Source organism: Vulpes lagopus, chromosome 24 (genome assembly GCF_018345385.1).
Source record: "Vulpes lagopus strain Blue_001 chromosome 24, ASM1834538v1, whole genome shotgun sequence".
In the NCBI taxonomy this organism is placed as follows: domain Eukaryota; kingdom Metazoa; phylum Chordata; class Mammalia; order Carnivora; family Canidae; genus Vulpes; species Vulpes lagopus.
In genome coordinates, this window is record NC_054847.1 from 54,329,950 (window position 1) to 54,350,999 (window position 21,050).

The window sequence follows — 21,050 nt, forward strand, 5'->3', positions numbered from 1 at the left end:
CAAAAGGCCTGTTGTCCTATTCCACTTCTATGAACTTCAGGGCAGGCAAGACTAATTCATTGCAGAAGAATACTGGGCAGTGGTTGTCTCAGGGAGGGGGAGTTACCAAGGAGTGAGTGTGAGGGGCAGGAGAAGAATTTTATAAGAAGATGGCATGTTCTCTATTTTGATAGGGACATCCATGAGGGTCCCCTTGCAGGTCTCTGAACTGTTCTTTTTTGGTGCTTCTCCCTTCTCTGACTCTACCCGACAGACTCTAGCTGTCCCTTGACTCTGTTGGGAGACCCCTGGGCTCTGAATGAGATCCCCATTGCTGTGCTGTGGCCTGGGTCTTTTCTCCAGGCTGGAAGCTGGGACTTCTCTTATTTGCATCTCATCTCTGATCACTGTCCTTTCTTTCCCTTTTTTTTTTTTTTTTTTTAATTTTTAAAGATTTTATTTGTTTATTGATGAGAGGTAGAGAGAGAGGCAGAGACATAGGCAGAGGGAGAAGCAGGCTCCCCACGGGGAAGCAGGACTCTATCCCATGACCCTGGGATCAAGACCTGAGCCAAAGGCTGATGTTCAACCACTGAGCCACCCAGGTGCCCTGAATCCTTTAGTTTCTGATGTCCAAAGTGTTATGATGTTGTTTCATAGATTTTGTCTGTTTTTTTCTTTTTTAGTTGTCTAATGCAGGAGAGTAAATCCAGTCCCTGTGACTCTTTTTGACTAGAGGTGGATGTTCTGGATTGGGAAATATTTCTATTAAAAAAAAATGTCATATCCTTTACAGTGTAAGGCAGAGATTTTGTGTTCTTTGCTGTAGTTCTGGTATCTACAACCAAGAATACTGTTTTTGGGACAGATGCATGATTCATTCCCACCCCCCCTTTGCTCTTTAATTACGAATATTGACTAGCAGAACCAATACTTTATTTAAAGGAGCATTTTCTAAAGGGTTCTTTGGAACCTGTGGTCTCTTGATTCTTTATAAGTAATGAGTTCTGTAATGAAATTGGTTTGAGAAATGCTTATGTGCTGGGACATCCTGTGGTAAAGAAACTTTGGTTCAAACCAGAGTTGCCTAAAGGTATTTGACCAGGGGTATGTTTTTCCTGCCCAAACATCTATTAACCTCCTACTTAATTTATTTTCTGGATTGCATACTGGAGAAATGGTAAACCTCTTATAAGTGTGATGAAACTATGTACATTTATCTTTTTTTACTCTTTTACAGGAATGGTACACTCTGTTATTATAACACAGTACCAAATACAAGATGTTTTTGTGTTTTAGATTATATATGTAAATTTAGAATTTTTAAGCAGCTTTGTTGAGATATTCACATATTATACATGTTATCCATTTGAACTATAATTTAATGGATTTATCTTCACAGACATGTGCAACCATCACCACAGTGAATTTTAGAACACGTTCCTCACCTCAGAAAGAAACCCTGTGTTCTTTAGCTTTCACCCCCTGTCTTGCTCCTCACCTAAGGAACCACTGGCCTGCTTTCTATATCTATAGATGTGCTGATTCTGAACATTTCCTGTGAAAGGAATCTTACGCTATGTAGTTTTTTGTAATTGGCTACTTTCACTTAGCATTTCTGAGGCAATGCAGACTGTGGTGAATGTCAGTACCTCATTCCTTTATGTGGCCAAAGTCCCATTGTGTGGATATGGATGTACCTTATTTTGTTTTTCCATTAGTCTCTTGATGGACATTTGGGTTGTTTCCACCTCCTGGCTATTGTGAAGAATACTGCTGTAAACATTTGTGTACAAGTTTTTGCAAGGACATATGTTTTCACTTTTCTTGGGTGTATCCCTAGGAGTGCAATTGATGCTCTGCATGGTAACTCCACATTTGACCATTTGAGGAACCACTAGACTCTTCTCCAAAGTGGCATCACCCTCTTCTGTCCCCACTAGCATTTTTGTGATTATCCTGACTTCTCCACGTTCTTACCAATACCTGTTATTAACTGACCTTTTGATTCTACCTGTTCTAATGAGTATGAAATGGTATTACATTATGGTTTTGATTTGCATTTTTCTAATGACAGCTGATACGGAGTATGTTTTCAAGCGCTTTTTGGCTGTTTATCTTCTTTGGAGAAATGTATAGTCAGTCCTTTTGCTCATTTAGAAATTGGCTCATCTTTTTATCATTGAGTTGTAAGAGTTCTCTATATGTTCTAGATTAAGTCCTGTGTCAGATATATGTAAAAAGTTTTTCCCATTTTGTCAGTTATTTTTTTCACTTTCTTGATTGTGGCCTTTGAAGCATACAGTCGTTTTGATAAAGCCCAATTTATCCATTTTTTCTTTTGTTGGTTTTGGTGTCACATAAATATATTTTGTTCCCCACTTTTCACAGAGTCAAAGGGAACAGCCTTTATTTGGTTTGTCATTGTTATGAAAAAAGTAGTTAAAATAGTTAAAAGTAGTTCTCATTAGTTTTGAGGCCATAATATTTTATGGTTTTTTATTCACATCAAATCCAATGGCATTTGGCTGAAAATTCCAATCTTGGTGTAAAGTAAATGGAAAATGATATGTTTTAATTGAATTAAATAGCATAATGAAAAATAAAATCAATATTATTGATTTTAAAGCATTTTATTCAGTGAGATTCTTTTCTCTTCCCCAAATTTTCTTCATTAATCCTGCTCTCTTGCTGACATTTCTGTTTGTCATTAACCTTCAGATGGTACAGAATGGCTATTAGATGAGTAAACTGGTGATTGACAGTGGGAACAGGAGTGGCTTTTCATTGGTAGGAAAGTTTGAGCAGGAATAGTGATGTGTGATGAGAATGTGTATGTTGTTAATTAAGATATATTTAGAAAATAATGGTAAGTCTCTTTGCTGTAGGGGCAAAGGATGAAGCAGTTGTTATTTCCTTTTACACTGGAGCTTGGGCTTTGGTTGGGAGGCTGCAGAGGGGAAGGCCTGACTTCCTGGCTTGAGTCACAGCAGTTTTGTTTAATCTGTTTTACAGACAGGGGTTTGCTGAAATAAAATTTGAGAAGACGGTTTCTCCATTAAAAAAAAAAAGTAAACTGAAATGTACTAGTAGAGAGAATTGACACATGGGAGTTTTTTTGCAAGCTGGTTGAGAACACTTCTTCAGTCAGAGATGCCATAGTCTTGCTTCCTGAGCCAACAGTGTGATGATGTGGTGTTTCCCACATCTGACTTTGAACTTTTCATAAGGACTTGACACACAGCATCAAGTTCATCTCAATAAAAAGGAAATATTGAGGCTGTGATATTTTTTTCACTCAGCATGTCACTTTATGTTGACTTTTGGACAAAATATGTGCGTGTGTGTTCTCTATGTTGAGAGGTTTAATACCATGTTTATTTTGTGCACAGGTTATGAGTGCCAAGTGAGCTGCCCTGACATAAGCAACGTCACCGGTGCGTTATTAATGATGGATACTGAGAAGAAGCCGGAGAATGATGAGGATGAAAATATCAACAAAGAAGCAAAAGACTTGAGAAGTACTTCATCTCATGATGTTGATTGTGGGCCTGTATTTGACGTGATCCCAAATTCCTCAGAGAATCCCACCAGCAAAAGAGGTTTTCCAGAATCCTCACACTTTGGCAGTGTCGCTGTGGTGGAAGACGGAAACAAACATGCTTCCAAACGAATGAAATTATCAGCTGAGGCAGAGCACCTGGAGCCTGAAGAACAAGGCATTCACAGGCTAGAAACTTCTGCAAGCATGGTCCCAGAAGGGCATATTCCGTTAGGTGAGACAGCGAGGGAGACCCTCCTGAATGAATGCCCAGATGGAGGCACGCATCTTCCCAATGCCTTCTCCCCTCCTTGCAGTCTTAGCACTGTGGATGCTGTTTCTCCGAAAATAGACACTGAAAAAAAATCTGCTCAGGAAATGGTTTCCCTTGATCCGGAAAGAGAATCTCCTTTCCCCCTGACAGAGATCAGTGTTAGTTGTACCATTGGAAATGTAGATTCAGTTTTCAAGTGCAGCGTATGTGGTCATTTGTTTTCTTCTTGCCCTGATTTGGAAAAACATGCTGAATGTCATACGCAACAATCTATGGAACATACCTGCTGTCACTGTAGCCACAAAGCAGAGAGCAGTGCAGCATTGCATGTGCATGTCAGACAGACACATGGGCCACAGCAAGTCTTTTCTTGTGATCTCTGTGGCTTTCAGTGTGTGGAAGAAAACCTGTTGAATGCCCATTATCTCGGCAAAACGCATCTCCGACGTCAGAATCTTGCCGCTCGTGGAGGATTTGTACAGATCTTAACAAAACAGCCCTTCCCTAAGAAACCATGTGCCATGGGAACAAAAAATGTTCGCGTGAAACCAAGAGCTTCTAAACCAATAGCAAAGACAGGTGATTCAAAAGGATTACGAAATGTTGGAAGCAAATTTAAAGATTTCCGAGGAAACATTTCTAAGCAAAGTGGAAGTAGCAGTGAGCTGCTTGTTGAAATGATGCCATCCAGGAATACTTCATCAGAAAAAGTAGAGATCATTGAAGAAAACGTTACTTCCCTTGGCATAGCTCGAAACACTGAAAACCAGGATAAAAATAAAAAGTTAGGAGCTTTGGTCAGTTCAGAGGGTCTCCTAGAGAAATTTGAATCTACCAAAAATACCTTACAGGCAGCACACAGTGTCAGCGCAAGCTCAAGACCCAGACCCGAGCGAAACATCCTCACCTTGGGCAGTAGCTTCCGAAGACGGACTGGCACTTTTACCTTAAAAGGCCAGACCAAGAAAAGATTTAATCTCTTAGGAATTAGTAAAAGAGCAGCTAATGACACCCAGAGGATGTACATGAAACACTTTAGAACCCAGGTGAAGACAAGTGAGGCAGAGTCCGTGGCCAAACACGTGGAAACGAGTGGCAGTGTGGACAGTGTGTGTGTGGCTTCCTCAGAAAGTGCAGACCTGAAGCAGGACCAAAGAAGCTCCCATCGGGCGTGCTCCTTTAGCTCCGTGGTGGCGAGGCCAGCTGCCGATGGTCAGATGTGGACTTGTACAGATTGTGGTCAGGAGGCTACAAACAGGACAGAGCTGAAGACCCATGGGGAGAGGGCCCCCCCTGGAGAGGTGAAGCTTCACTGCCAGGCCTGTGACTTTTCCAGCACGTCGAGGAGGGACTTGGACAGGCATTCACATGATAGCCAGCACCAGCACGCTGCCGCTGGCCTCAGGTGTCAGTGCTGTTCGTTTATTTCTGAGGATGAACTAAGTCTCAGAGACCACATGAAGGAAAAGCACAAGATGGGTTTTCTTTGCACTCCCTGCAATCTATTCTTCTTGTCTGAGAAAGACCTGGAAGAACATGCAATGGCCGAGAAGCACGTTTGTTTACTGGTTCAACCAAAGACTTCTCAGTCCTTTAACAGTGATTTGGCTTTGCAGACCTTACCCTTAAGTTCTTTAGAATCTGAGAACATGAAAGATCAAATGAGCGAGTCAGGTAAAGCAGCTCAGGAGGAAGCAGGTAAGCCCAGGGTGAGCCATGGACACGAAGTAAGGCATTCAAGTAAGCCTCAGTTTCAGTGTAAGAAGTGTTTTTATAAAACGAGGTCCTCCACTGTTCTCACGAGACACATAAAGCTCCGGCATGGTCAGGACTACCACTTTCTTTGTAAAGCGTGTAATCTTTATTCGCTGAGCAAGGAGGGAATGGAGAAGCACATTAAGAGAAGCAAGCATCTTGAAAATGCCAAGAAAAACAACATTGGCTTAAGTTTTGAAGAGTGTATTGAAAGGGTGTGTATAGGTGCAAATGACAGAAAAGAGGAGCTTCACGTTTCTGGAAATGGAAGAATAGAAGGCCACATGGAAGGGGTGCAGTTGCAGGAGCCTTCCTGTCTTGAAAAGAGTGTACTGACTAGCAAGGAAGTGCCACAGCCTGGTGTAATGGCCAGGGAGGATGAAGTAGCTTTGACGGCTACTTCAAAGAGAGGGAGACCCAAAGGTAACATCTCTCGGACATGCTCTCACTGTGGTCTCTTGGCCTCCAGTATCACAAACCTGACTGTTCACATTCGACGGAAACACAGTCACCAGTATAGTTATTTATGCAAAGTGTGTAAGTATTATACTGTGACCAAGGGAGATATGGAACGTCATTGTGCCACTAAGAAACATAAAGGACGTGTAGAAATAGAAGCAAATGGCAAGCAAAGTTCAGATATCATTGTTGGCCCTGAAGGGGGTAACCTGGAAGCCTGCAGAAGGAATGTCATCTCAGCAGGTTCTGATGAACTTGCTAATAAGTCAGCTGAATCAGATACGTGCACCTCAGAAAAGCCAGGAGCAGAGCACGGAAATCCAACTGAAGTGGAAGTTGAAAATGTATTTCATTCTACAGATGGGGAAGTCAACAGTCACCTGACTGATAAAAAGGAACAAATGTCTCTAGAACCAGAGGACCCTCCTCAGCAGGGGGATGCATGCTCCCAAAGAGATGGTGTGGGTACAGGTGATAATAAGTGTGTTCACTGTGACTTTAATGCTCACTCTTCTGCTTCTCTGGAACTGCACATAAAACGGAAACATACAAAAGAATTTGCTTTTTATTGCATGGCCTGCGATTACTATGCTGTGACTCGCCGAGAGATGACCAGACACGCAGCCACAGAGAAACACAAGATGAAAAGGCAGTCTTACTTAACCTCTTCTGACATAGAAGCAAGTTCTGCAGATGTATCCAAAAATATCATCATCCCAGAGGAGCAGCATCAACACAGTTCTGAAGAATATCAGATAATTTCAGACCAACCATCTGAAGAAATTCTGAGATCTAAAAATAATGCTGATGTTTGTGTTTTGGATGAGGATACTAGTCTAGATGTGTCTAAGATACTCCGTGCTCCCCACTCTGTAGAGATTGAGACTGAAGAAGAATCTAATCTCAGTGAAGATCATTCCTTCTGTGGAAATTTCCAACAGCCCCTGGCCAAGGATAAAGCTCTGAAACCTGAGGAGATGGTGTCCTTTAATATTTCCTCTAATTGTGGCTCCCCAAGCAGATTTCAGAATGAAAATTCAGGAAGCTCCACTTTGGATTATGAGGCAGTAGAGAGAGCCCGTGGCACGTTGAATGACACTGGTGATCCGAGCACGCCTAGTGAGAAAGATGCTGGGGAGGCGGGGGAGAATGCAGAGAAAGGCCTTGGCAGACCTGGTGTAGGGGGAAGGCATCTGGCTGAAAGCACCATGCCTGTTGTGATGACAGGGACAAGGCAGGAGCTGGACCTGGAAAGCAGTGGTCAGAACGAGGTTGGAAGTGTGCAGAATCCGGAGGATTTGAAAGATAGTGGTGAAGACCCAGTTATGGAGAACAAGGAAATTCTGATGAATTCCCAACATGAAACTAAAATTATTTTGGAAGAGGACGGTCCAGCTTCTGATAGCACAGTTGAAAGTAATGATGTCTATGAAACTATAATCAGTATTGATGACAGAGGACAGGCCATGTATAGTTTTGGCCGGTTTGATTCTTCTATAATAAGGATAAAGAACCCTGAAGATGGAGAATTGTTAGACCAGTCTGAAGAGGGTCTGATAACAACAGGGGTGAGAATCAGTGAATTGCCCTTGAAAGACTGTGCTCAAGGTATGAAAAAGAAGAAATCTGATGGTGGCTCCTTTGGGGAATCCACACGAATTCGTTGCGATGATTGTGGCTTCTTAGCAGATGGCTTGAGTGGACTGAATGTTCACATAGCCATGAAACACCCTACAAAGGAGAAACACTTCCATTGTTTACTGTGTGGAAAGTCATTCTATACTGAGAGCAACCTTCATCAGCATCTGGCCAGTGCTGGGCACATGAGGAATGAGCAGGCCAGTGTAGAGGAGCTTCCAGAGGGCGGGGCCACCTTTAAATGTGTCAAGTGTACGGAGCCCTTTGATTCAGAGCAGAATTTATTTCTGCATATTAAAGGCCAGCATGAAGAACTGCTCCGCGAGGTGAACAAGTACATAGTGGAAGACACTGAGCAAATCAACCGCGAGAGGGAAGAAAATCAGGGCAATGTTTGCAAGTACTGCGGGAAGATGTGTCGAAGTAGCAACTCGATGGCATTTCTAGCGCACATTCGCACTCATACAGGTACGTACCCATCCGCAAACCTGCATTCACCTGTAAACTGCAGGAGGAGGGTAAAGTTGGGATCTGGAGTCCATGCTGCATTTGCTCATTGTCCGTCACCCTGGCTCACATGACCCGCTGTGTGGCACTCTGGGCATCGGCCATAAGTCAGTGTTGACATATAACATTTCCAAAGTTAATTAGGCCTTAGTGATTCCGAGGCAGGTTGTTTGACAAATTTCTTTTCATTTTATCAAAAAGCCTTGCCCCTCTGATGCCTTTGTTAAGTTTTCCCGTCTCTTAACAGCTTTCCAGTTGTTTCTGAGTCCTAATTGTTTGGTTTTCCAAGGTAGCTATTAAGTGGTACTGTGGGTTTCAGAGGACATATTAAATGGCTTTCGAGGAATGGAATAATAAAAATTTTCTTAGAATTTTAGGGATTTAAAATTATTCATTGCCAGATGGTTTATATCGAAAAGTGTAACTCCCAGGCAACAAGATTCTACTTTCAAGGATCAAAATTAGTGAACACTTTTCAAAGTTAAGATGTCCTGGGGATTTGGTTTTCATGAAGGCAGCACCTGATTTAGTTTCTGTGCTCTGTCAAATGTAGTGTTCCATTTTAATGTTTAATTTGGGGTGGAAATTTTTTTTTAAACTTTTTTTTGTGGAAAATGCATAAGCCACTGTTCTAAATTTATGTAAAAATTCACTGCACTGTTTCTATAAACCTGCCATACATTCTTTATTTTAAATAGACAGCTTTTCTAAATCATTGTGCTCTGCTTAGACAAGTTCTGTCTCCATGGTTGAATTTATGAGTGGATTTGAATAATAAATTCACATTTCAATGAACATATTTTCATTAAAACTGTAAGGTTTATTTTACTGTACTTTTAAATAATGGCTTATTATTAAAGCTATACTTTAAATTCATGCAGTTTTTGAAACTTAGTGCATGGTTACAAGGAGGAAGACAAAAGAGTATGAAACATGACTAGTTTAGGGAGATTAAACACAGATAAAAGTTTTTCATTGAAGAAAGAACAGGGCAACCTGCATAAGATTAATCTAGGTAAACACAAACATTGTACTCATGGTTCCAACTCTTCATGTGGTGGAACTGTTGTTGGGGAATAAATCCAGATACCCTTTTCTTGGCATTATTAATTGCTCTGTCACTGCTGTGCTCACTCATTTTATGAAGTGATCTGGCTTTTAGAAATCAGGCTTGTTCACGTGTGTAGAAGGTATGTACTTTCTTAACATGCCCTCTAAAGGCAGATAAAAACTGAATAAAACTAAGAGGAAGATGCTAATGGATCTCTTTTTAGAATTCTTTATGCAACTGTCTGGTCAAGACATGTTGCTTATAATTGATGTGTCCATTACTTGAATTCTCTTGTAATTATAGTCAATAAGTCTTGTAAATGTGTTAAAGCTCACTAAAAGCATACAAATTCAAGAACAGAGTAAGGCTAATAATTTAAAATAATCAATGTAGGCATTTCAGCACTTAATTTCCCTTGTGTGTTGATAGCTGATCATTCTTAATCCATTAAGATTTATTTAGTCGTTTACAATGCAAAATAGGTTTGCACTGGTCACTTGTGCCATTTGAAAACGTCCACTAGGTTAAGTGCAGAATGTAGTCCATTAGTCTTCCTTGACTATATGTATTAATTGCATTTAAAATCAAGTTAATGTGGATGTGAAAGTGAGGTAACTATCAATATGTGACAAAGTAACCCTACTTATATAAGTTACATCATTGATTGTAACATTTACTAAAAGTTAGCATACTTTTTAACATCTTCTGTTGGGCTTATCAGCAACTACATTTTTATTGTGTTCCTGAGCACCACAGAGAGCCCTGTTCCTGAGTACACAATGCCAGTCTACCATTGCAGTTTTGGAAGCCACTCTTTGGGGGATGTTGTTCTCCCGGTTTTAATCCAAGGTTTTTGGTTTCTTCCCCCCGCCCCCCTTGGGGCATCTTAGAATGAATTGCTTTTCTGATACTTTGCTCATGTCCATGAAGTAGTGATGCAGGGACTGTTATTAATGGTTAACTGGAAAAGGACTTACTCTTCCAATTCCTGTTTTCATATTTTGTAACTTGCTCTGTATCTTATGTCTCCTTTTCTTCCCATCCTTAAGCACAATAAAAGCACCACTCTAAGAAATAAATGAGTTTTGATTATCAAGAATTGTAGGGAAAAAAGCACCCCAGCATTTTCATGTGTCTTTGCTTGTATGGAGTCATCTGCATGGCCAGAAAGGGCAGTGTCGCCTTTTACCTTGTTAGGAGTACAAAAACAGTGCTTCATTTTCCCTCTTGCATGTTCTGTGGGTTAGAGCTTTACTTTCAAAGGACATGGCAGGCAGATGTCATTAAACTAGAAGACTGTCTGAAGCCCTTCAGTTTGATACTCTAGTGCATGGGGTCACTTGTGCTGTTTGGAAATGTCACATGGGGAGATAGTGTGACTTAGTCTCACCTGAGGGCTGGAGGTGTTTAACTTAGCCTGTATGTGACAGTTTAGAGGCTGAATGCTCTTGAGAAGACACTGGGAGGAGAGTTGGTCTGTTGACTTCAAGCCTAGCGAGGACTTGGGCTCCACTTTGTTCACTGCTTCATCTCCACACCCCACACAGAGTTGGCTTGCAGTTATTTATTGAATGAATGAGGGAAGGAAGGAAGAAAGGACAGACAGAAGAACAGAATGAAGTTTTAGCATTTAGGGAGTGTTGTAGCATTAGAGGGTTGTAGCTCTTATGGAGAAGCATTAGATAATGGGTTATATATACATTCTTTAAGACCTAAAGTTTTGATATCATTTTTTAAATATTAATCTCACATCCATATGTGCATAGCAATTAGCTGTGACTGATGTTGAGGAATGGCTGTGTAGGTCTGAGTGAAGATTTAGTTTTAAAAATCTTTGGAATTCTTTTGGTAAAATTGTAAGGTGCAAGAAAACTAGAGTCTTTTTTTGTTTTTCCCTTTCAAAAAGCCTACAAATTCAAATTAAAAGAAAACCTACTGAGGATCATGCTGTTCCCAGGAATGGAACTATTTTAAATGATATTGACAGTTTGTAATAATCACAATACACTTGAGAGAATTACAAATTTAGTAATACGTGGCTTTACAAATTTTGACTTATAAACAGTGTGCCTGGATTCGTTTTGGGATGTGCATCGCAAGCTTAAGACTGAAAACATTATTAGAAAAAAAGAAGACCTTTTTTTCCTAATGCAGGAAAGTATTATCTCCACTTCCCTAGAATTTGTATGGAACAGAAAGGAGATGTTAACACAGTCTGTTCTGAATATAAGATGTGAAAAATAGTCAGGACCTCAGTGATTTCTGCATGAAAGCAGTCAGCAGAAGAACTCATTTATGTGTTGTCAACACACTAGCAAAGGATCACTGAGACCTGAAGGAACTAGAGCTTCTCACTAAGGAGCCACGTGTGGTGAATGGAAAGGTCTGTCCCCAGCCCCTCGTGGCACACAGTGTGGTGGGAGCACGGCGGAACCTTAAACCCACAGGAGATTTTAAATGCTTTCACCGAGATTGTAATAGAAATGTTGAGAACTTCATTTTCTTTGGTTGGAGTCCTGATGTTATTGTTAATTAATAATTTCCTAATTACCCTATTATCTTTAATGCCTTTCAGTTTACAGTGCATGTGAATTGTTTCTTCTCACTCTTTTCCTTTCTGTGTCCCTTCATAGAAATCTGTGTTGAGATGAAATGTTTCCAGGTCGTGATAGGCTTAGTTTTATCAGAATCATTTAAGTAAACTGTAGTTTCTAATGTGATTGATAGAATGTGATTGCTGTAAGCTGCAGTCTCAACCTGCTTTTGACATTTAAACATATAAAGCTGACTAGATATAACCATTCAGGTGCTAAATATATTTTACATCTACTTCTAACACTAGAAATGGAAGTATTAAGAGATCTGGCTTCATTGTCATTGAACTGTGAAATATTCAACCTTGTCTGCCCGTGCTTAGTACTGTTGACTTTTTTATTTCTGTTAGAAGATTAAAATTAAATGCTTCACTTTTTTGTCAGCTTTTGGGAATTAAATTGAAATTTAAGACTCTAAAATTTTTTACTGAGTGCTTCAATTTCAACAAAGTATTCTTGAAGGATTATTTTTTTTCAAGGGCACTGCACAAAGGTTCATTGATCAAATGTGATTTATTGCAATTTTTTTATTTGAGCCCTTTTGTATATTTATTGAGGTTCACATATATCATATTCTGTCTAACTAGGTATTTCACCAAATAGGTACTAAACATTATACAAAAGATCGGGAAACATATTGTACTGATAGCACACTGTGGTTTTTATGATTTTGATATATTTATTTGAGGATTTGGTGGTTTGAAAAATGAAAAATGGTGTCTACATGTCGCACTTAAAGGAGTATTGCTTCTCATTAATGTGGGTACTGATTATCTATTAGTGACTGTGTTCCAGTTACAGTCTCTGTTCCTGAAACTAGGTTTATTGATTCTGAAATTATTTTGTTTTCTCATTTTTGAGTATAGGTTAACCTTTGTGAAATTTAAAAAAAGAAATTGTTGGTACTGTGCTTTTTATTATGTTGAAATATTTGTTCATGAAGTCAGTAAATAAAATATCAGTACTTCTGGTTTGCAGAATCATCATAGATTTTTGACTATAAAATGATCATAAAAGCAAATAACTTATCCATTATATATTCTTACATTGCTAGCTATTAAAACAGTAAAATAGTGAATCATTTGGGATAAATGTCAGAAAAAAATCTGAAATGCCATTCTTAATGTGAGTAAATTCAAAGCTGCAGAAATATGAGGAAGGGAGGTGGCTACTGAGAAATTTATTTGATGATAAATATACTTTATAAAATATCAGCTGCCCTGTATGCATTTATGTTTTTCTAATGTTACATTTCAAATGTTGAATAACTTTAAAAAATATTTTTGTGAATTGTTAGAAAAATATTAAAAATTATTTAGCTCATCTCATCTACTTATTACTGCTCAACTGCTTCACTTTGGACTTTACATTTTAGGAATGTTATTGGAAGTTAGGAACACTCACTGAAACGTTTAAGTCTCTTGGTGGAATGATTATGGGATGCAGGTCTATTCAAGTTAGAAAGGAATGCAGGTGTTCCATTTTGGGGCCAGAAATTTCTAATCAGATGAAAAGTATGATTTAAGATCATCTAAGCCTCTTTTTAAACTATCAGTAATGTATTATTCACATTCAAATCATATTTTATGTTAAATTTACCTAGGATCAAAACCATTCAAGTGCAAGATATGCCATTTTGCAACAGCTCAGCTTGGCGATGCCAGAAACCATGTCAAAAGGCACCTTGGGATGAGGGAATACAAGTGTCACGTCTGTGGGTGAGTAAATTGAAACCATCTCTACCGTGGTGAACCAGGAAGCATGTGCAGGATAGCCATTGTTTCAGAATTCAAAACTGATATGAGTAAGAGTGGCTAAAATTATGCATGCGTATCCTCCTTTCCATTGTTATGGTAAATTCCTTAAATACAGTTATGACATTCTTCTCCCACTTCTAATCCTCTACTGAAGATGAGCAATTTTATGGGCTACAAGGTCAATTTGAACCTGTAATCTGTAAATTGACTAAATTATAGGATGTTCATTCACATTGCCAGAGAGAACTGTAAATTCCATTTAAAGACATAAAAAAATACATAATACAGCTTTAGGAGTGTATATGTATGCTTTTTTTTTTTTTTTGCTATATACTGCTTTAATTTTAATCACAGTAGTGGCTCTTTGGATAGATAGACTGGACATACTCCATAAAGAGAAATGTAGAAAAAGATTTAATTTCAGACATCTGGTTACTGATTGTTAAAGAGATAAAACTTGAGTAAACAGTGTATAATGTATGTTTTCATGTAACTTTATTTCAAAACTTGTTGTTATCCATTTTTAGTTAACGGCTCTTCCTCTAAAGAACCATTCACGGTGTTAAACTGTCACTCAGATGTGTTGCGTTTAATAGGGAGCACTGAGATGCCTTAATGCACAACTAATTAATTTAGCAGAAATGTTTAAAAGGTTTTAAAATGCCATGACATCTATGGTATATCATAGGACATTCAGAGCTGGATTTTAATATCCTATCTCTGATTAAAAATATATTTTAATGCTATTAATTTAGAGAAATTAATGAATGAGCGCATCCTATGAAAACACTTTCTGTGGAACCCGAGAAACCTGCAGTTCTTCTGGCTGATTCCCTCAACGCTGCAGGTTCAATTCAATTATGCAATGCGCACACACTATGATGGGTTTCCTTTTTCAGGGGAAGATTCTTCTGGTTAGCGCTACCGAGTAAATATCTTTTAAGTCAGAAATGGCTTTTGTTGGACAGTACATTTTATTCCAGGATGCAGTTGCATTTTTTGACCCTTGAGATAGTTTTACAGATAACTTTGCAAAGCAGTTTTATTAACCATGGTCTGTGATGTGTTCACTGGCAGAATTGATGGTTCAGTGACTTCTAGCTAAGGTAAATGAAGATGAACCTCTGCCCTGAAGCCCCCTGAAGATCAGTGGCAGAATGAGTTTTGTTGCTACTGATTTTAGCTGCAAGGGTTGAGTGCCAAATTGTTCATTTTAATTGCTCTGGGTCTTGGAATTTTAAAAGATACCTCAGTTATTGTTTCTTACCATATGAGTTATAGGAAAGAGGGAAGGGCTTGACTCTGGCAAACATTTGCTGTTAGGGGGTAATCAGCAGTTTCGTCCTCATTTCTTCAAAAAAAAAATAACCAGTTTTTGCATGCTCTATTATTAGAAATCTAATTCCGTCCATTTTTTTTTTTATTAGGGTTACTAAGTCCTGAGAAAGAGAAGAAGAAACTTTATCAGAGAACAGTTTCTGGCATAGGTGGCATCAGAAACAATACCTGATTGACTGGCTTTGCTTGTCCAATTGAAATAGTGCGCCCTTTGCTGAGCTTACTGCTCACCACACACCACTGAAGTGCTACACCAGTGGTTTACATATTTGATTCCCAAGATAAAGAATTATAAATACAGAGAGATATAGGAGTTTGATACTGTTGTCCTAGAGGTGTGTGTGTGTGTGTGTGTGTGTGTGTGTGTGTGTCTGCGCACACACATAGAAAAAGGAATCTAGACTCCAGAATTGTATCTTTAAGAATTATGGCAGTCCTTGAATTTTACTTCACTTTGAAATAATAGTTCTCTTAATTTTTTTAAGTGAAGTTTGATTTAAAAGTTATATGATGATAATTTTCATAGGGTGGATATTTTCACAGTGAAGCTGGAAGTTCTAAAGAATTCCAGTAAACCGAAGAAGGCCTATAATCTGTGGAGTTAAAACAGAATAATAACGAGTTAGAACCCTTATGGTAAAGAAAAAAAGCATCATAAGGTATCTGTATTTCATGTGTTTTGAAGGGATAGGGCAATATGTAGGTGAAAAACTAAAATGAGAAACATGAAAGAAAGCAAGGATTGGCTCTCAGGTTAGTGGCAGTGAAGAGCACTGGTACATTACCATTAGTGACAATGTCGATTCATTATCATTGATGGCTAAATAATCCTAGAAATGCTCAGTGGACCTATTAGTTCCTGAGCATAAGCAGCTCATGCTGCGTTTCTTCATTAGCTTTCATTGCTATAAATTTTACCTTTTAAAAAAATCATGCTTTAAAAGGTGACATGATCTTTCAGGAACATTAACTCTATAATTTTGTCACAAACAGAAGGTCCTGCACTGTGTTTTTCTTTCTGCAGTAGTCAGTACCTTCATCTCTGCCCCTTAGGATTTTATGAATAACCTTTTTATTACCTGAATTGTAAGAGATAAACTGTTCTTCAAATAGTTCTGAATGAGTAATGTATAGAAATAATGGAGCAGGCAGCTTTTAAAAATGAAATTATTGCTCACAATGTTGCATTATTTTGTCATAGTAACCTCTTGCTTTTCTTGGGAAAAAAACCCTCATATATTATAGCGAAATTGATGTAAATGACAGTGCGTTTTGTTGAATTGAGCTGAGTATTAATGGTTTAGATTACTTGTAATTGACTTGTTTTTCATATCTTTATATAAGAAGGTTGTAGATGCTCATCACATATGTAGCTTGAATACTTTTGCTAAGGCTCAGTTTGACTTGTGCATTAGTTACTCCCTTAACAAAAGATTGCCTTTTATGCTTTCTTACTTCAGTTGTTTTGACCTACACTGATTTCTTTGAATCTTTAAGCTCTGTTTTAAGATAATTTTCTTCACTTCGTCGGCAAGTGCTAGCTACAATCTATCATGGATTTGAGTTAGTTTGTGAAGCAGCTGAATGAGTTAGATGTCTAATTCTTGTCAGATAGCTGGGGTTCAGATTCAGGATTTCAGTTTTGTTCACCCATGCTTTATGTGCTTATGTTGTGGTAAAAATCACCCAAAATGTGTTGCTTTGCAATTCCTGTTCTGAGAACCTGTTATTGATAACTTCATTTATAAAAGCCTTTTATTTTACTTTCACTTTTAGGTGGAGCAGTTTTTGAATAGTACAGTTTCCTAATGTTTTTCTTAGATCTGAATGGGATCCCAAGAGAATTTTATACAGTATAGGTATCTTTATAGATAGCACGTCAGTGGGTGGTTCACATGAACATGTGGTGTGGATCTGACATGGGGCTTGTGGGGAGAGAATGAGAAATAATAGAAAGCATTTCTATACAGAAGTTAATAATTTTGTTGTGAACATATACTTAAAAATAGGTTAAACATATTTTTACTAAATCAATGATCTCTACCTTTGATTACTAAAAAAAAAAACTTGAAAATTTCAGTGGCTTACAGACACCATGTTTTGTTAAATCTATTTAAATTTAATTCTCTCTGTTTCTGTGAGTATACACACACACAATAGTGTATGTAATACTATCGGTAATAAGTAGTATTGGTGTGGTACTGTGCTTTGGTGTATGCCTTAATTCACATTCACTTCTTTTGTTGATCTCCTGGTGTCATGAGATTGTTTATCTCATGTTTATAATTCCCATTTTACAGATGGTAAACTTGAGATACAAAGTGTTTTTAGTGATGGACTCAAATTATACATGAGTCATAGTAGACCAGTTTCCTTCCTTTTAACTGTCCCTTTAAAAAAATTTTTTTTTCTGCTTTGCAATATCTGTTGTTTTGGTTTCTGACTTTAATTTGTACTTATTTTTTTCTCTCTAGGTTGTTCTCACCAGAATGTAATAACTGTAACTTAACCTCCTTCCAGCCCCTAACCATTCTTGTTTTCTGCTTTTGCTCAGGTTTATGTTCTTTTAGAAACTTGCTCGTATGGTATTTTCCTTTGACACTGTGGTTTCAGTCTGTTTCTGTATCTCTCTTTTTGTTTCACTTTTCTCACCTTAAAGCATTGTTTGAAATAATTTTATTACTCTTTCCCATTGTTCTTTATATGTTGATGATTTATTGCACTTGAGTGATTACAAATTGAACATGATATAATAGAATTAGGTGCCTAGACAAATGAAGATATTATTGTCTTTGCACGAGGACCACAGGGGTAAAAATTGATGAGTTTAGGTTACTGTCTTTGTTTTTCATGACCAGTTACTTAAGAAAAAAAAAATGGAGTTAGTAGCAAACTAGTGAGTGGCCTGTGATTCCCATAAACCTCAGAAGTGCTAGCTGACTGTTGCGTGCCATTTTTCACAGAGACACCGGGATGGGTGGTCTGGGGATCATGGTATTCTCTGATTGACTTCCCTGTGTCTGGTTGAATCTTGTGTGCAGAGTCAAGTAGGGGAGTAGCACTTAGCTAATCCAGAGAGAATAAGGGCATTTTCTCAATCTGTCACCTTCAGGTTCATGGAAAGATTCTAGACATTTTCTATTGTCTATTAATGTGCTTATGAGCTGTTTATTCTCATTTGGTTTAAGAAACCTTAAATAGAAAGTTACTAATGCAGTAAAACTCTTTTTTTGTGTGTGTGTGTGGCATTACCTAGTTTTTGTGCATTAGAAGGGATCTCTATGTAGATGATTATAATGTCACTTTCTGACCTTTGCAGCTTGAATAATTGTAAATCATTGCTTCATAATGTGTCAGAGAATGTCTGTACTAGGCAATTAAATGGCAGAATATAATAGACCAAATTATTGCCTGTCATGTTTTCAACAACACAGTTAGTATTTGAGTTACACTTAATCATTACGTGCATTAGCAACTTCATTGGAATCCAGCTTCAGGCTGAGCATGAAATACATTACATTATTTAAACCTCTAATGGTACAAGTCATTTATTTGTGTTGAAGTGTACAACATGCAGAGTTTCATAAAGCAAGGAACACTTGAGAGCTTAATTTATCCAAATCAAAGTCTAAATGCAGATAAACACAAGTGGCAAAAATTAGTAATTTTTATAGGCTGGAAATATTTAAAAATACATGGTTGTGGGTAATTGTAGGCAGCAGGAATAAATTAAAATCACTATTTTTAGTCTGTTCTGAGAACTAAAGCTGTGTATACCTAAATCATTAAAAGCACCCTGGAACTGCATTTTTAGCCGAACAATTAATTACACCCATCATATCTACAGATGTATCCAAATAAAATAAGCATTTGGTTTGGCTTGTTGTTTTGGCTAAAGAGATATAGATAGAAAAAGTTTGCTTTATGTTGTGGCATGAATTATGCTTGTAACAATGTAAAATGCAGCATCTGTCAGTTTTGTAAAGAAATTAATGTTCAAACATTCATTACAAAGGGTATATTACATATTCTATCTATACAATATTTTAAAGCTTTTTGTTTAATGATACATTTTTGCCTTTAGCTTGAAATTTAAAAATGCCACGTAGTGATTACTGTCTCTCTTCCTGTCAGTGAGGAATACTAAATTAACATTGTTAGTTTATCCCTCTTGTGCTCCAGTCTTTGAAATACCATTTAGTGAATGAACGTTGTTTTATATATTTTATATACAAATCACATTGTAATCGGAATGTCTAAAAAACATCTTAGCTATAATATTAAAATAAAAAACAATCTTTCTCAGATAAGATTCTGAGGTATTTTACACTGAACTCTTGTAAATCCAGGAGAGATTTGGGGTAAGATTAGGACGGTGGATGCCAGCCTCTCCTCATCATGGGGGCTTTGTCACCACCACACCCTATTCTCTGTTTTGTAGTGCTGCTTTCTTGAATTTTTATCATGAAGAGTGGGTCATAGGTTTATCTCAAGGCAACATGTGTGATCGCCCTTAACAACGTGGAGCACATTGTCATTTCTTGGTGTTATAGTTGAAAGCATTGGCCTCTCTGAGATCTTTTCCAGTGAAGAATTCATTATCTCAGTGACTTAAATCATTTTTGCTTTCTTTTTGTTTTTAAATGGTTCTGTGATGATTTTAAAATCCAGTTGTAGAATCTGAGGATTCTTTAGCTCTCCTGATCCATACAGTGGAATACAGGGAGTCGGGGGGGAGCAGTCTGCTGGGTTTCCTTTGCCTACCCTTTGAGTTGTGTGTGTGTGGCGGGGTGTGGGGTAGTGGGGGTGGAGGTGGGGGTGCGAGGTGTGGTAGCCTATTTTCTCCTTCTCTCTTCCTGCCAATGTGTTTTTGAAAGTCCTTTACTTGCTGGAGGGTTTTGCCCTTTGATTTGTCTAATGCTGAGTATAAGAGGTGTTGGAAATGTAGATAGGAAGGAAGCGTAACTACTGATTTAGGGACTCATTCATTTCCTGCTGGGCACATTCTTGAGAGTTTCCTCTCTCTGCAGACGCAGTGACCATGACCAGTCAGTGCAGAGGCCTTGCAGTCATGTGCTCCAAGGAGGAGAGACGGACATGAAGTGGGACACATAATAGGAATAAGAGGAAGGGACAGTGGTCCATGGGGAGTGCTTAGGAACAGCAGCAAAGGCTTCCTTGAGAAGTTATGTTTGAGTTGGATCTTAAAGGATGAGGAGGTATTCACAAGGCTAATTGGGACATTTTTAGTAGATAAAGCAAAAGTAGTGAAGAATAGAATAGCATGACCTATTAACGCAGCAGGAAATTCCTGGGGTATAAGTGGTTGGTGGGGTGAAGTGGAGGATTTTTAAAACAAATATTAAATAAACATTTATGGAACATGACTGTGTGCCAGTGCTGTTAGTCTTTAGGGTTAACAAGATCAAAATAATTTGTGCTTCAACTGGATGGAGATAGCTCAGGTAAAGAACAAAAGAAACGTCCAAGCCTCGCTGGACCTGAATTCACAAAGTTGTATTTCATCAGATAGCTAACATTTGATGTGCAGGTGAGTGAAAATTAGTTAGATAACCAGGGGCAGCCCTCTTGAGGCAGGGCTTGGGGATGTTCAAGGAGAAGCGTGGTATGTTCATACTTGCAAGGACTTTAGTTAGTCCTGCCAGAGGTGAGATTGTGAAGCAAGTAGCATAGCCCTGAGGAGCTGGGCGAGGTAGGCAGGGCCAGGGCACACAGCCTGTTCTTGCTGAGATGTTGAACGCTGGCTCTTCTCACTACTTTCTGTCTCTCCTTTTTGACTTTGCTGCTTTCTTCCAGTTTTCTGGACTGTGAAAGGTCAGGGAAAGGAGGAGCTGGAGAACTTCCTAGGAAGGAAATCACTGCTTCAGAATCAAGGGGCATGGGATTTGGCAGCAGAGTTATGTTTATGAGAATTTCACTGTTGGTAGTTTTAATTAGGGATGCTATTGATTGTGGATAATTGTAATGAAAACAGGTTGATACCGGTTCCATATAACCTAAGGCAGCACAGTTCCAAATAATAATTATGAGGACATATAATTATGTGGCCATGCTCCCGATGTCTGTGTATAGCCAGCTTGTTGGACACGGGTGTTAGGATTGCGTTTCCTTGTGCATTTCCTGTGGATGGGCGACG

At 38.4% G+C, this 21,050-nt stretch overlaps 1 protein-coding gene across 3 annotated transcripts in view; it reads left to right on the forward strand.

The window, feature by feature from the left end:
* The window catches only part of ZNF407 (zinc finger protein 407), a 448,632-nt gene that overhangs the window by 25,121 nt on the left and 402,461 nt on the right, over nt 1-21,050 (forward strand). For all 3 annotated transcript variants that reach the window (XR_005985480.1, XM_041739732.1, XM_041739733.1), the window contains exons 2-3: nt 3,372-8,114; nt 13,402-13,516. Coding sequence is in view for 2 of the 3 variants with exons in the window: in XM_041739732.1 (XP_041595666.1) it covers nt 3,428-8,114; nt 13,402-13,516 (4,802 nt within the window). In the remaining variant the exon portion in view is untranslated. The remainder of the gene's footprint in view (nt 1-3,371; nt 8,115-13,401; nt 13,517-21,050) is intronic.